This window comes from Helianthus annuus, chromosome 15 (genome assembly GCF_002127325.2).
Source record: "Helianthus annuus cultivar XRQ/B chromosome 15, HanXRQr2.0-SUNRISE, whole genome shotgun sequence".
NCBI classification, from domain to species: domain Eukaryota; kingdom Viridiplantae; phylum Streptophyta; class Magnoliopsida; order Asterales; family Asteraceae; genus Helianthus; species Helianthus annuus.
The window spans coordinates 24423726-24440509 of NC_035447.2; the positions used below are offsets into that span (position 1 = coordinate 24423726).

General features: G+C 36.5%; 2 protein-coding genes and 1 long non-coding RNA gene across 11 annotated transcripts; 2 read left to right on the forward strand and 1 right to left on the reverse strand.

Moving 5' to 3' along the window:
- The first annotated feature begins 2655 nt into the window (after positions 1-2655).
- On the forward strand, positions 2656-3513 carry LOC110913443. Its single transcript, XM_022158274.1, has one exon. It carries the CDS (start codon positions 2656-2658, stop codon positions 3511-3513), a length of 858 nt encoding a protein of 285 aa, XP_022013966.1.
- Positions 3514-6557: 3044 nt separating this feature from the next.
- Positions 6558-14254, forward strand: LOC110911046 (protein DA1-related 1). Of its 9 annotated transcripts, XM_035983728.1 has the most exons (12): positions 6598-6752; positions 7135-7207; positions 7932-7965; positions 8085-8202; positions 8742-9084; positions 9765-9942; positions 10024-10144; positions 10233-10316; positions 11306-11638; positions 12605-12679; positions 12762-12936; positions 13717-14254. In XM_035983728.1, exons 4-12 carry the CDS (start codon positions 8104-8106, stop codon positions 14052-14054), a joined length of 1746 nt encoding a protein of 581 aa, XP_035839621.1. In that variant the 5' UTR covers positions 6598-6752; positions 7135-7207; positions 7932-7965; positions 8085-8103; the 3' UTR covers positions 14055-14254. The 9 variants fall into 9 exon arrangements, with proteins under 9 accessions (XP_022011303.1, XP_022011306.1, XP_022011304.1 ...); XM_035983727.1 differs by lacking the exon at positions 7932-7965; XM_035983729.1 differs by lacking the exon at positions 7932-7965 and having other exon boundaries at positions 12611-12679.
- Positions 8087-8857, reverse strand: LOC118487162. The gene is made up of 2 exons (XR_004880518.1): positions 8717-8857; positions 8087-8338 (listed from the first exon to the last, which is right to left on the reverse strand). It is a non-coding gene; the product is annotated as an uncharacterized LOC118487162 (long non-coding RNA).
- Positions 14255-16784: the final 2530 nt, after the last annotated feature.

The following is a 16784-nucleotide window of genomic DNA, read 5'->3' on the forward strand; positions in this document are numbered from 1 at the left end:
AACACTATTAAAACTTCTATCGGAACACTTCATAGAAATATTGTTTTTTTAACAGCTATTTCATTAAAACAACACCCAACTAACAAGCAGCTAGACTGGGGCAGAAAGACAACACAGAAGCAAAGACAATAGACAATTAGCCTAATTATACATCAAAATCTCTCCACTTCGACCACTCAATGGACAGGGACTTCGCACGGTTATTAATCCAAAAGAAGCTCAAAGATTTGATTTCTCCGATAATCTTCTCGATCTTTACCGGCTCATTGTGAAAGCATAAATTGTTCCGTGCCCGCCAAATACTCTAGCAAGCAACTAATATAATGGATTGGATAATTTTCCTCCTATGGTCACCGTTTCCAGCATACTTATGAACCTCTAAAGATCATGCACCGAAAAGGCAAAAATTGGAGGAATGTTGCACCATCCGCTATTGTTTTGCCAAATAATGGAGGCGACATAACAAGATGTAAAGATGTGTTCCACGGTTTCTACACATGAGTTGCAGAAATAACAAAGATCTGAGCCCGTAAACATGTTCCTCTTCACCAAGGCTTCAAGAATGGGAATGCGGTTAAGTGAGATCCTCCATCCGAAAATATTAAGTTTCAAAGGAACCCAAGTATTCCAATCTATAATGCTTCTGCAATTAACAAGGCTGTTTGAAACGAGTAACTTTTTCATGGATGCCACCGAAAAAATCACCGTATTGTCTCCGTTCCCTACCCATTTATCTGGTCCTTGCGCGAAGTTATACTGATTGATCTTGTTTGTCATTTCTGCCAGCTCCCTATTCTGATTATCGTTCAGCGTGTTGGCTTTCTAATTCCATCTAAAACTTACGTTACCATTCCGACATTGACACCGATCACTTACTGTTGCATTTTTATTTTTATCTAAATTGAAAAGAGTGGGAAAAGCATTCTTTAAAAGACACTCCATTAACCAAACATCAAGGCAAAAGCTCACACTATCTCCATCACCAACTATGCCACTAATGGCTTTGCCCACAGCTTCATAAGAGACTGCCATAAAGTTCTCCAACCTGGCTATCTAAACCCACGTACCTGTTATGCTTTTATTATGAGGCAGAGATGGCCACGATCTAGGTGTGTAATGAATGGCTGCAATTAGTCTTCTCCATAAGCTTCCACTCTCCGTTTGGGCCAAAATCAGGGTGAATACGACTAAATACGATAAATGGGCAACCGAAAAGCCACTACACGCCGCCAGGAAAGTCTCAGTTGGAGCCCAACGAAGCTACAATGGAAGTTTTATGGCCGACCAATGGCCTCACATAGGAAATTTCACTGGCCAGGCATACACACATCATTTGTCCTTCAGGGATGCTCTCTCAACAAAAACAACCTTGAAAGGGCAGCCACAAAAACCATCTTTTTAGCTACAGAAACCACTGAAGCTGAAAAGAAATGGAGTTTACGCTCTTTAATTGGGGAGACTAGGAACATAGCTGATTTGAACAACCTGAAGAAGCTAGAAGAAGCGATCACTGACAGGGAGGTGAGCATCAGATATCTGGGTGGTTTGGCAGTTATGCTTACTTTCTCAAACTCGAAATCGGCAAAAGCGTTTTTAGACGCCAAAGATCGGTGGAACACTTGGTTTGAAACCATGCTAATGTGGGACGGAAACTACGTTCAAGAAGAGCGTCTTGCTTGGCTAATTGTCAAGGGTGTCCCCGCTCGCTTATGGGTAGTGGATACCTTTGATTTGATCGGGAATGCTTTTGGGAGAATTGTCGCAAACTCAGAAGCTTCCATTCATGATGGTAACCAGACGTTCGACAAGGTTGGCATTCTTACAAAAGTCGGTAATAGGATCGAAGAAAAAATCACAATTAAATGGAAGGATTTTTTGTACAAGATTGACATCATTGAGGACACTTCGCCATGGACGCCAACTTTCATTATTGAAGGTAGCAACGCTCAAGATAGAAGTTCACCGGAGGACGGAGATAATCAGAATCTTAACGCTGGGAAGGAGAACATTGTTCGAGATTCGGTCTAGGAAAATCTCAATAGTGGAACCTCGGATAACCAACCGGCACAACCCTTTTTTTCAGAGTCCCATGAATGCAATGTACAGATTTCGGGCAGGAGCTGGAGACTCAACCGTCAAACGGGGCTGGGCTCACAAATCTCCCACTAGTGGGCTTGGAAGTCGAAGTGGGCCTAGAAACAAAAAGAGAAGGATACACGATTTAAGTGGGCCAGACAATTTATCTCCTAGGAACGAATTCTCTTTTAATGGGTTTGGAAGTCCAATGGACCTAAACTCCCCAATCCAATCAAAAAAATTAAACCAGGTTTACTCCACTGGTGTGGGTGGAGATGAATTGCAAGAGGGAGTTGAGAATAAGGTTTTTCTAGGGGCAACTATGGGTGATGACGAAGCTTCCAAGGATGATGCATTCTCTAAAATTGGCCCAGCGATTGAGAGCCATGATGTTGACAACATTGGTTCTTCCCAATTTATCGCCGATGTACCGGTTTGTAATACAAACATTAGAGGATCAGTGGATCTGGAGGTTCAGGAGACTATGGGTTTTGGGTCCCAAATTGGTGTCGACTTACAAAATTTCGTCCGAGAGATACGTGAAGTCGTTCAAGATGAGGAGGATGAACATATTCACTTATGAATTTTATATCCATTAATATCAGAGGTGCTGGCAATGAGGCAAAAGCCAGGTGGGTGCGAAGGATGGTAATGGAGCGCAAGATCTCCTTTCTTGCGATTCAAGAAACTCAGTTCTCAGATGGTTCGAAGATTATGACCGGGGATTTTTGGGGAAATACTCCTTTTGTTTCGGAGGTGGTTGACTCATCCGGGCGGTCAGGGGGTCTTATGAGTATTTGGAACCCAAAGATCTTCTCAAAAGGTAACGTTCTCAAACACCATTTCTTTTTGGTCATAAGTGGGAAATTGAAAGGTTTGGATAAGGAGTTTCATGTCGTGAACCATTATGGACCTCATTTATTAGTTGACAAGAAATCAGTTTGGAATGAGCTCGAAGGTTTGATGGCGTTGAAAGGTGGTATTTGGATTATCATGGGAGATTTTAACGCCGTTCATTTTCCGGATGAGCATTTGAACTCCTCTTTTGATCCAGCTTGTGCTCGTGACTTCAATGAATTCATATACGACGCAGGTTTGTTTGAATTCGCTATAAAAGGCTCTAAATTCACTTATTGCAGAAATCGAGGGAGGAAATTAAGTAAGATAGATAGAATTTTGGTAAATCAGGCTTTCATTGATTTATGGTCTGATGCTTGTTTCATGGCTTTACCGCGGTACTTATCTGACCACTCGCCAATTATGTTAATTACTGATCCGTTTGATTTCGGCCCTATCCCTTTTAGAGTTTTTAATTCTCGGCTTGACAATAAGGAGTTGGAAGACATTGTTAAGAAAGCTGACATCGAGTTCACGTTTACGGGTCCTCCAGACTTATTTTTAGCTGAAAAGCTAAAATGGTTTAAAGATAAAAATTAAAGCTTGGGTAAAACGAAGTAAAGTCAAAGATAATGAGAGACTAAACAAGGCTCAAGCGGAACTACAGGAGATTGAAGAATGCATGGAAACTAGGGAATTGGATGAAGAGGAGGAATGGACAAGGGTGGAATGCCTTAAGGAGTTAGCCGAAATGGAGGCTAAACGAACAAAGGATCTTAAACAAAAATCCCGAGTGAGATGGGCCTCCTTTGGTGACGACAATTCGTCATATTTTCACCGTATCATCAAACACAAAGCCACCTTAAACAAGGTTCATGGGCTGGAAATCAACGGTAGATGGTGTACTGAGCCGGTCCAAATAAAGAAAGTGGCACACCATTATTTCAAAGACAGATTCAAAGAGACTTATGAAGAAAGGCCAACATTATCGGGTAGTGGTTTTAAGACCCTTTCAGAAGTTGAAGTGGGATCCTTGGTTGCTCCGTTTAATGAGAAGGAGGTTCGAGCCACCGTTTGGGAGTGTGGAGATAACAAATCTCCCGGCCCCGACGGCTTTAATTTTAAATTTATTAAAAGATTTTGGAATTGTTTAGGGCCAGATTTTTGCAGGATGATGGAATATTTCTTTGATGCCGAGAGAACTTAACCAAGCTTGTTGCTCTTCTTTCATAGCGTTAATTCCAAAGGTCCGAGACCCAAACGGATTGCAAGACTTCCGACCCATTAACCTTGTCGGATGTATAAATAAGGTGGTGTCAAAGATTTTGGCTAAAAGGTTGAAACAGGTTATAAGTTCGGTCATTTCAGAATCCCAGTTTGGGTTTTTAAAAGACCGTTCGATTCTTGACGGCCCCTTAATAATTAACGAGTTGATATCATGGCTCAAAAGAAAAAAGAAAAAAGAGAAAGGTTTTTTTTTTCAAAATTGACTTCGAGAAAGCTTACGACCATGTCAACTGGAGGTTTTTAGACTCGGTAATGCAACATATGGCTTTCCCGGTGAAATGGCGTAACTGGATTTACGGTATTCTGTCTTCGGCTAGATCTTCGGTCATTGTTAACGGGTCTCCCACCTTTGAATTCCAATGTTAAAGGGGAATGAGGTAGGGAGACCCGTTATCACCATTCTTATTCCTTATTGTCATGGAGGCTTTCACTTTATGATAAACAATGCTTGTGACCAAGGGTTGTTCAAGGCTTTCTTGTGCATATAATGGTCCTTCTATTTCACACCTTTTGTATGCAGACGATGCTCTGATAGTGGGGGAATGGTCTACCAATAATGCTCGTAATCTGGCACGTCTCTTACGTTGTTTTAAATTGCTTTCGGGTCTCAACATTAATTTGCACAAGTCAAGTCTTATCGGATTGGGAGTCGCCTCTGAAGAAGTTAAGTGTATGGCTTCGGTGTTGCATTGTAAAATTGAATCTGCCCTTTTCATTTATCTCGGGTTAAAGGTTGGTGCCAACATGAACCGCGCTCAAAACTGGCAAACGATCATTGACATCGTGGATAATAGACTGTCGTCTTGGAAAGTTAACACGTTGTCAATTGGGGGTCGTCTCACCCTTGTCAAATCTGTCCTTGAAAGTTTGTCGACATACTATTTTTCTTTATATAAAGCACATGTGAAGATCATTAATATTTTGGAAGCTAAGCGTCGTAGGTTTTTATTGGGAGGGGGGGGGTGATAGAGATAATAAAAAGACGTGTTGGGTCTCATGGGATCGGGTCACGCGTGATAAGAAATATGGGGGTCTTGGTTTATGCCCGCTAAAAGAAACGAATGTCGCACTCCTTTCAAAATGGTGGTGGAGATTCAAAACTATGAATTCAAGTTATTTAATGTTTCTAACTAGCCCTTTTAATTGGAAAAACAACTTAAAGTGAAAAAAAGGGGATCAAATGAAGTATAATTCAAGTTTATATAAATTTGTAAAATTACAAGTTACTTCATGGGGCATGTGTAAGTTCTTGAAGAATCTTGCACAAAACTTTAGTGTAAGAAAAGTGAGATGCAAGCGTGCAAGTGACTTTTTCGGCAGCTTCTCCCGTCTAAAAGGGATCATACCCACCGACCCATTATCCCACCACAAAAAAGCTCATTGTTTTTATATGTATTTTTTTTTATTATTTCTTAACAAATAATAGATTATACATAATAATTAAATTTATATATTTTTTTTTATTTCTTAACAAATAACAGATAATACATAATAATTAAATTTATATATATTTTTTTATTATTTCTTAACAAATAATAGATAATACATAATAATTAAATATATCTTTCAAATTGGCCACAAAAATATTATAATATAATACCCTTATTCTGTTATTTTCCTTTGTCATCACTTGATTAAAAAAAAAATACAGCAGTTTTAATTGGATTTTCGTTTAATCGTATCCATTTGACTATCACAACAAACTATTAAAAGGTGGTTTTTAACGAAAAGATATAACAATATATATTCAAACTAAAGATAATAAAATAAGGGTAAAATTAATATAAATAATCTTCTAAAAATAGAAAGTCGTAGGAAGGGTATCAAACGGATTCCGATTGAACTAATTCTAGCGGTATTGGAATCGTCTTTTCGAACTACAGGATCTTAGGTTTTAGGTTTTCGCTTTTGGATTTTTAGCTTATTGATTTTAGAATTTTTGTTTAGATTATTGTGTTGTTTATTTGCGACTCATTGTATTTTTTCCTCGGCACTGTGTTCTGCTTACCAATATTGTGTTGTATTTTACAATTTGTTGTGTTGCATTTTGCGTTCATTATGTCTTTGTACCTTTCGTATTTTAGTATTTTAGGAGACTTTTTAGGATAACTTTACCGAATAAAATAATTAATTTTATAGTATATCTTTTAAATTAAAAAAAAGTGTATAAAAGTTAATTAAACCCTTCTAAAAATAACCAAAGTTTAATAAAAGTTAACAATAATAACCTATTATTCATTTGTTTATTTATTTATTTATTTATTTATTTATTTATTTACTTTTTAACTGACCACTCACCCACCACAAAAAAAGCTCATTATTTTCCCATATTTTATTTTATAATTTCACAACAAACAAATAATGCAAAATAACTAAATATCCCTTCCAAAACAGCCACAAAAAATAACAATAATATAATACCCTCATTCTGTTCTTTCCCTCTGTCATCACTTGATGAAAAAAGCAGGCAGTTTCACTAGGAATATGGTCATGTAATGTTCTAATTATAGAAAATTGGGGCAAAAGGTCCCACACCCAGATGATAAAAATAGGTGAAATTCAACACCCATCTGCAAAATTTCATTTTTTTCTACTGCAACATATCATATGATCATCTTTATTATCATCAATAATAATAATAATAATTAATAATATTATGATTTTGTTTTTCAACTATTTATGATTTTGTTTTTCAACTATTCATAGTTGTTGTTACTCTGCCCCCCTTTTGCTTGCTTGGCTTAGGTTTTAAGTTGCCAAATCATTGTCTTTTTTTTTTCCTCTTTCTTTCCACTGGAATCTTCATCTGAAAGTTCTTGTTCTATTTTTTTTTTTTTTAAATGATTTTGGGTATTGTTGGAATGTGGGAGCTCATGATTCTTGATTGTTGTGTTGGTGTTTGATCTGGTTTGGTGATTGGGTGTGTGATTGAAGTGGGTTTGTTGGTTGAATAATCCATGGGTTCATCAAGTTCAATGCTTTTTGCAAATTCTTTGAGGTTTTGAAGGTTAGTTGTTCTTGGTTTCTGCAAATTCTATTGAGTTTTTGAAAATTAATTCATGTTTTTTTTGCAAATTCTTGTGATATTTGGAAGATCAATTCATGTTTTCTGCAAATTCTTTGATTATTTTATGCAAATTCTTTGAGTTGTTAAAGGTTGGTTCATTGTTTGCAAAATCTATGAGTTTTTGAAGATTAGTTCATGTTTTTCTGCAAATTCAATGAGTTTTGAAGATTAATTAATGTTTTCTGCAAATTCTTTGAGTTTTTTTTTATACAAAGTCAATGAGTTTTTAAAGATTAAATAATGTATTCTGCAAATTCAATGAGTTTTTAAAGATTAAATAATGTTTTCTGCAAATTCTTTTGAGTTTTCTTATGCAAATTCTTTGAGTTTTTAAAGATTAAATAATGTTTTCTGCAAATTCTTTTGAGTTTTTTATGCAAATTCTTTGAGTTTTTTAAAATTAGTTCATTGATTTCTGCAAAATCTATGAGTTTTTGAAGACTAATTCATGTTTCCTACAAATTCTATGAGTTTTTTTTTATGCAAAAATCTATCATTTTTTGAAGATTAGTTCATGGTTTATGTAAATTTTATGATATTTTTTCTGCAAAATTCTTTAAGTTTTTAAAGATTAGGTTTGGTTTCTCTAATTTAATTATGAACAACCGACAGTCTATCTGTAAGATGATTATTTTATTCAATTTTTGTTTTGTTTTTGTTATAGATTCGGTTGGTGGAAGTTGAAATCAATAATTATGGTTTGTTCATCATAATGTTTCAATCTTGTTCAATATTCATGATCCATTTAGCTGAAAAAAGAATTTCGGAATTTCAATTCGCGAAATTGGTAATTCAAGATTTTTATTTTCATATGCAGGAAGAGCTTCAAAAGATTCATGGGCTGGATAAAAAAGATTCTTAAAGGGTTAAGTTCCAGCAATAAATATTCCGGAAAACATAATGGGAGATATGATAAGTATCCTCAAACTACAGGGGTATGTTCTTTTCAATAATTTGTTTGATTAGTTGTTTATAATTGATTATTTCAATGTTCATACCTGCTCGTCTATTCAGAAAGGGATGGCGGCGCAGTTTGTTGCTCGTCTACCTGCTATCCTTATGTAATTTGCCCTGATGATTGAATTGATCATTAATCTTCAAAAAAAAAACCAAAAAACCAAAAAAAAAAAAGAGTTAATTGCTGTTTTCATCCCTGTGGTTTGTCAAAAATCACTATTTCAGTCCATTAGTTTAAAAATTGCGATTTCAGTCCCTGTGGTTTCACTTTCGTAACCATTTCAGTCCACCTCGTAACCATTTCAGTCCCTGTACTTAACAGATTAATGGATTGAAATGGTTACAAAAGTGAAACTACAGGGACTGAAATGGTTACGAAAGTGAAACCACAGGGACTGAAATCGCAATTTTTAAACTAACGGACTGAAAAAGTGATTTTTGACAAACCACAGGGACGAAAACAGTAATTAACTCAAAAAAAAATGTTCATACTTCATTGTCTGTTATGTGGATTTAGGACGCGTTGTCAGACTTTGATAGCGAAGAGATTGATCGCGCGATAGCACTTTCACTTTTGGAAGAAGACGCGAAAAGCGTTGTTTCCACTGTAGAAGAAGATGGTCATGACGATGATGATGACGATGATGATGAGGATGATCACTGTGAACATGCTGATCATCATGACGATGAAGATGATGGCGATGAACATGATGTCTTTGATGATGAAGATGATGATGATGAACGTTCGGTTTCATCTGTTGAAGAAGATAATCAAAACCACACGATTTCATCTCCGGAAGATGATGAAACAGAATCAAGTTACCTGTCAGACGAAGACAACAAAGGAAAAAAACCAATCAGTGAGTAGAAATGTATTTACTTTCAATTGTGTCGGGTTGACGGGTTGAATTATTAAAACTTGAACACGACCCATATTTTTATTTGTGTCAAACACATAAACCTAACACACACATACACACACTTAAAATTGTGTAATGTAAAACGACCCGCTTGACCCATTTTTCTAAATGTGTCAAACGGGTTGGCGGGTTGGCGGGTAATAATCAAGTTGTAAACGTGTTATATGGGTTGGTGGGATATAAAGAAAAGAGTTAAACGGGTCATAATCGGGTTAGTGGGTTGACCCGTTTAATTAAACAGGTTGGCAGGTTGAATTGTTAAACTTGAACACGACCCATATTTTTATTCGTGTCAAAAACATCAACCCTAACACGCACACACTTAAAATCGTGTAACCCGAACCCGACCCGTTAGACCCATTTTTTTCTAAACGTGTCAACAGGTTGGCAGGTAATAATCAAGTTGTAAACGTGTTTTATGGGTTGTAAAAGAAAAGGGTTAAACGGGTCATAAACATGTTAGTGGGTCAACTTGTTTAATTTAACAGGTTGGTAGGTTGACCTCTTTAACTAAACGGGTTCAACCCAAACATGACCCGTTTAACTAAACATGTCAACTCAAACATGACCCGTTTTTTATCGGGTTAGATATGTATTTAAGAATTGTAATTCTGTTTTAGATTATGAAGATGATACAGAGGATGATGAACAGCTTGCGAAAGCTCTTCAAGAAAGTTTAAATATACCCTCACCGCCACGAAACCACCCCTCACCGCCACGAAACCATCCATCACCGCCAAGAAACCACCATGAAAGTGTATTTCCGCCTGTGTCATACTTCTATCCCAGCGGATACAGGTCATTTTACATAAAAAAGTTAAATTTAATTCATGTTTCATACAATAAATACGTAACATAAATGGATGTTTTGGATTGCAGGATATGTATAGGTTGCAATACAGAAATCGGGCATGGGAGATTTTTAAACTGCATGGGAGGACTATGGCATCCCGAGTGTTTCCGTTGCCACACGTGCAATTTACCGATTTCGGATCACGAGGTTAAACTCAACTCGATAGCTTTTTAAACAAGATTTTGATCAAGAAATGAATACCGACAAAACTGTTTTATGTTCTTCGTGTATGTAGTTCTCCATGTCTGAAAATCGCCAGTTTCATAAATCGTGCTATAAAGAACACCATCACCCGAGATGTGATGTCTGCAAGCACTTTGTAAGTTTACCTTAAAATCATTAAATTTGTTAGGCTTTTATTATCATAGGGGTGCCGAATGCACGGGTTGGCAGATGAAATGTTGAACCCGAAAAATGACCCGTATATTTATTCATGTCAAAGTCAAAGTCAAAGTCGAAGACATCAACCCTAACCCATAAACATTTATAATCGAGTAACTTGACGACGACCATAAAAACCCATTTATCTACACGGGTTAAACGGGCTAATGGGTTGTAATCAAGTTGTAAACTTGTGAATGGGAAAAACAGGTCAACCCGAACACGAACACAACCCATTTACTAAATGTATTAGATATAGAGGTGTACAAACCGTTTTTTTTTTTTTTTTTTTTTTGTGTGTGTGTGTGTAGGGGGGGGGGGGGGGGGAGGACTGGGTTTTTTTTTTTCAAAACTGGTTCGGTTTTAAAACCAGTTCCCAATGATCAAACCCCAAACCGATAACAACCGGGTTTAAAACCAGTTTGAGACAAAAAAAGGGTTTTTATCGGTTTTTATATAACCGGTACGGTTTTTTAACCGGTTTCAAAGATCAAGAATAGGAACTGGACTACAAACTGCTGGTTCAGATCGGGTTGGAACCGTTTGTTTTTTCAAACCGGTTGGGGGGGGGGGGGCTGGTTTTTTTTTTCAAAATCGGTTCGGTTTTAAAACCAATTCCCAATGATCAAACCCCGCACCGATAACAACCGGTTCAAACCGGGTTTAAAACCAGTTTGAGACAAAAAAAAAAACGGTTTTAATTGGTTTTTATATAACCGGTACGGTTTTTTAACCGGTTTCAAAGATCAAGAATAGGAACTGGTCTACAAACCGCTGGTTTGGATTGGGTTGGAACCGTTTTTTTTTTTTTTTTTTCAAACCGGTTTTTTTGCCCACCTCTAATTGTAGATATGACAATGTACAACCTAAAACCTGATTATTTATAACGTGAAGGAATTAAACCCATTGATTTCATGATTTGTGTAGATTCCAACAAATGGAGCGGGTTTGATCGAATACAGGGCACATCCGTTTTGGCTACAGAAATACTGCCCGTCACACGAGCATGACGGGACCCCACGATGTTGCAGTTGCGAACGAATGGAAGCACGAGACACAAAGTATTTGTTACTAGATGATGGTAGGAAATTATGCCTGGAGTGTTTGGACTCTGCAATTATGGATACTCATGAATGCCAACCACTTTACCTTGAAATTCAAGATTTTTATGAAGGATTAAACATGAAAATTGAGCAACAAGTACCATTGTTGTTGGTTGAGAGACAAGCTTTAAATGAAGCCATGGAAGGTGAAAAAAATGTGAGTTAACTCCTTCAAATAAATAACTTAAGTTCAATGTTTTTGTTACACGTGTAATCGAGTCGAGCCCGTTTCACTTAACTTAAGAGAGCTTGAGCGGCTCGTGAGTAGTTTTTCTAGCTCAAGCTCGGCTCGTTTATTATTTTTTAGTTATTCAATTATTATATTTATATACATTTTTAATTATCGTTATATATATTAATGAATTTAAATTTAGAGTAAACTGCCATTTTGGTCCCTGAGGTTTGGTCACTTTTGCCACTTTAGTCCAAAACTCAAACTTTTTAAATCTGGGTCACTGTGGTTTCACTTTTATTGCCATTTTGGTCAAAAAATGAAACCAGCTGATATTTGGCTAATAAATTCCTGTTATTTTGTCCTTTTCCTCACGGGCAAAACGGTCAATATAATTTTATTATAACATTATTAATTAAATTAATTAAATCAGCTGATATTTTGCCATTTTGCCCCTGGGGAAAATGACAAAATAACAGGATTTTATTAGTCAAATATCAGCTGATTTCATTTTTGGATCAAAATTGCAATAAAAGTGAAACCACAGGGACCCAGATTTAAAAGTTTTGAGTTTTGGACTAAAGTGGCAAAAGTGACCAAACCTCAGGGACCAAAATGGCAGTTTACTCTTAAATTTAATATATAAGATAACATATTTTATTTAAATATTTTTATCATAATATTATGAGTAAAATGCCATTTTCATCCCTGAGGTTTGACCACTTTTGCGACTTTCATCCAAAGGTTTGTTTTTTCGCATCTGGGGTCCTCGAGCTCGGTTCAATTCGAACCCCAATATAATCTCAAGCTCAGTCTCGAGCTCGTTTAAGCCCGGTTCAATTTGAGCTTATAGCGATCCGATCTCGAGTAACTCACAAGCGGTTCGACTTATTTACACCCTACTTTTCATGTTGATTTTTAAATTGAATTATTGGCTAATGGTGTGGTCAGGGTCAGGGTCAGGGTCATCATCACATGCCTGAAACCAGAGGACTATGCTTATCAGAAGAACAAACCATCAGCACTGTATGAAAGTTTTACTATAAAAGTTCAATTTTTTTAACATTTTTTCTTTTTGTTTAATTTTTTATTTAAATGTTAATATCAGATAATAAGGCGACCAAAGGTCGGGGCAGGGCGGATAATGGACATGTTTACAGAGCCATATAAACTAGTTCGTCGATGTGAAGTGACTGCTATTCTTATCTTATATAGTCTCCCCAGGTTATTGACCGGTTCGATACTGGCTCATGAAATGATGCACGCATGGCTCCGGCTTAAAGGTTTGACTTTTCTGTCTTTCTTTTCGCTTCTCTGATATCAACTTTAAAAGTGGCAAGATAGGTGGGTCGGGCAATGTTTCGGTTAGAAGGGTAATATTTCCGATTTTTCGTCCGAAAATTTTAAAATTATATAGGTCCGCCCCCCTCAATTATTTTGTCTAAAAATCCCCTGCCCCTACCATGTTTATTGTCCAAATATTTATACAGTATTTTCGTATTTAGTTAAAAAAATATGAAGAACGTAATTGTTTATAAACTTTAAGTAAAGTTTGTTACTACTTTATATATTTTAATCAAAGTAGAGGGTCTTTTTTATGTTTAACTCAAAGATGTTTAAAATTTAAACATAAAAAATAGGACATTACGTGGAGGCGGCAATCCTTTTTGGGCTTTTGACCCGACCAGGGGCGGTTCTTAGAAGGCCACTGGCAGGGCCACGGCCTGGGCAAATTTTTCGGCCGTAGTGCTAATTTTCCGCATTTCGATCGAAATTTTTTATATATACTATGTTTGGCCCGGGCTTGCCTGGGCTTTTTTTAGTGCCCGTGTCTTTCGGCCCTGCCACGTTCGACGGGCAAGATCCGCCACGGGACCCGACCCGAATCGAATAGCCGACCCGGCATCCCCGAAAGTTTTGGTGAAGCTCCGCCACTGGGGTCGGGCATGTTGGGAAACGGGTGAAAGCGGGTTCAGGTTGACCCACAGACACTTTTTTGTCCATTTAGAAATTTTGGTCTATAAATAATGCATCAATTATTATATTTAAATGTAAACAAACAGGATACTCTAATCTTCCACCTAAAGTCGAAGAAGGGATCTGTCAAGTACTGGCTCACATGTGGCTCGAGTCAGAAATCATGGCGGGATCTGGTGGTACAAATATTGCTTCCACATCATCGTCGTCGTCTTCTTCATCCGCGCCTGCTGGTGAGTCATCGAAAAAGGGAAAAAGATCAGATTTCGAGAAGCAACTTGGTGGATTTTTCAAACACCAGATTGAGTCAGATTCGTCTGAAGCTTATGGAGAAGGGTTCAGAGAAGGCAACCGATCCGTCGTCAAATATGGCCTCAGAAGCACCCTTGACCATATTCGACTTACAGGAACATTTCCATTATAGTTTAAAGTGCAAACAAATATATTCACATTTGAAACTACAGAATTGTTCATAAACATAAACATATATAGAGACACACATACATATATATACGTATATATCTATATATTTGTGTAGGGAAAAAGGAATATGTATAGAAAAAAAAACATGTGTTGTTTGTTCAAGACCTCAACTGCATGCTATATTCTGTTCTTGTTGTTTTACAAGCCAGGTTAATGTTGACTGCTTCATTATGAATGTAAAGTGAGTGTTCTATACATAAAAAAAATTAAAAAAAAAATAAAAAATAAAAAAACTGGCACACTTGTCTTGTTCTTGATAATACATCAAGATTTCGCACTTGGTAACGATCTACAGATGTATTGAACTAATTACAAGGAAAACAATTCATATATAAATAAAAGGTCATCTACCCAGTGCAAGCTGTATTTTACCTTATCTCATTGGTTAGCATGGTATAACAGGTTCTCATAGTTACCAAATGCGATCATTCTAGTTGGTTTCTATTTTCGAGCTACTATATCACCATAGAATACTACTATATTGGTTGTTATAGAACAAAAAGTACTTGCTCTTGAGTTTACGTATATAAATCCTAGAAGTGACATTTATTTCAGAACCAAAAACACATTAAGAACCACAAGAACCGTATAATACACATGTACCCTTTGCTTTAAGTGTGATACAGAAACCAGTTACGTAACTGCTTACCCCCACTATTTCATTGAATCATAAATGCACTAAGTACAAGTCCTTTATGCAGTTCTCCCGGTCCTCTTCTGCTTAAACCTTAATCCTATGATTATATATTCTTTTTTCAACTGAATTAACACAAGTAGAAACTTAAAAGTTAAAACTGAATTAACATTCCAATAGAGTAAACTGAATCTGGCATGTAAAATTCAATATAACAAGATTTTTAAAAGATTCTTTCCCATGTTACATCCATTTCCCGTGTTAGAAAATGAAAGAGTGCACATAAGTTTTAAAAGATTTTTATCGGCAAATAACTGAGTTGGGATTATTATCGGCCAAATTGAGAAATTTGGGGTTATTTAAATCCAATTTTCCTTTTTTTTAAGTTAAAGAATGCTAAGGCTCGTTGCGTCAGTGTCGAGTCGTTTAAACCGAGTTGTTTAATCCGAGTTGTTTCCGAACAAAATACACGTCAAAACGTAAAGCAATTGAAAACATACATAAACATAAGCAAGAAAACGTATTATATTCGACTCATTTCTGAAAAAATAAAATTTACCTCAAAACATATACCAATTGAAAATGTACATGATAATAAGCATAAGAACATATTATATTTAACGCAACTTATTTCGGGAAAAATTGATGTTAAAACGTAAATCCACTTGAATTTATGTCGACACGTACATAAGTATAAACACGTAAAACTCGATTACAAAATTTTTAGAAAGTTGAGGGGTTGTAAGTGACTAAAATGCCCTTGTAGTTAACAAACTTGGTGGATGGAGTTAAAAATTTGGACTCAAAGGGTTACGAAAAGAGCATCCAGGTACTTAGGGTGTTAAACTTTTTAATTTTGTACTTAAGTAGTTAAAACCACTAAAACACAAGGACTCAAAAAGTAATTTAGACTTTGTTTTGAAGTGAACCGATGGTTTTAAAATTATTAGTTTGCATTAAAAATCTTAAAAAGATACAAATAGTTCATGAATGTAATTCATGTACATAATTGCATACTCAAATAATAATATTAAAAAAAAACTAGTCGGATCTAATTTCCAAACACTTGCCTGGACTAAAAATCGTCAACCTACTAAAACTGAACCACGTTAATCTTAGATGGTTCACTTGAATCAAAGGTATATGAACACCCTTACAAATGGTTGGGGTTGAAAATATAGATTTTAAAAGGCTTATCTTTTCTCTCAAACGATGGATTGCATTGCAAGTTGTAAAAAGTTCAACTAATGATGCTTTTAAGCTTCCAAAGTTTTTTTTTTTTTTTTTTTTTTTTTTTTTTTTTTGAGTAAACTGTCATTTTGGTCCCTATGATTTGGGCACTTTTGCCATTTTAGTCCAAATCTCAAACTTTTTAAATCTGAGTCCATGTGGTTTCACTTTTATTGTCATTTTAGTCCAAAATCCAAAAACTCCTTATTTTGACTGTTGAAAGCTGATTGTTTTGTTCTTTTGTTCAGGAGCATTTTGGTCATTTGATTTTAATATAACATATTAACTAAATTAAACAATAGAAGACCATCATCTGACAATCTGACAGACCATCATCTTCTTCACACATAGTTCACCCACCTCTAGCAGACCATCATCTACTTCAAACCCAAACCCTCCCAAACCCAAACCCAAACCCAAACCCGCCACCACTCTTCCACCCGCCACCGCCCCACCAGAAAGACAGCCTCCACCTCTTCTCAACCCCCACTACACCACCACCATCCCTACCGCACCACCACTACACCACTACCCCTGTCTCTCTTTCCCCCTCTTTCTCTCTCTAAAACCTAAAACCCAAGCTTTTACCCTCTTTTTCTCTCTTTAAACTCGTTCTAGGGTTTGGGCAAGGTAGGCGGTGGCGGTGTGGCGGTGATAGCGGTCATCTGCAGGTGAGAGAGAGATGAAAGAGAGGGAGAGAGGCGGTGTCATCCGACGGAGGAACGGCGAGCGGTGGTGAACTATGTGTTTAGGTTTGTTTTAGCCATCCTTGTTTGATTTGGGGAATTTGTGAAGAAACGTTGTAGT

What these genes read in the sequence shown, in the direction of transcription:
- LOC110913443 (XM_022158274.1), top strand. Translation starts at nt 2,656, where the DNA reads ATGAATTTTATATCCATTAATATCAGAGGTGCTGGCAATGAGGCAAAA.
- LOC110911046 (XM_022155611.2), top strand. Translation starts at nt 8,104, where the DNA reads ATGGGCTGGATAAAAAAGATTCTTAAAGGGTTAAGTTCCAGCAATAAA. An exon ending in CCATGGAAGGTGAAAAAAAT is followed by an intron (nt 11,639 to 12,604) that starts GTGAGTTAACTC and finishes TGGTGTGGTCAG; the next exon opens with GGTCAGGGTCAGGGTCATCA. An exon ending in AAGAACAAACCATCAGCACT is followed by an intron (nt 12,680 to 12,761) that starts GTATGAAAGTTT and finishes TGTTAATATCAG; the next exon opens with ATAATAAGGCGACCAAAGGT.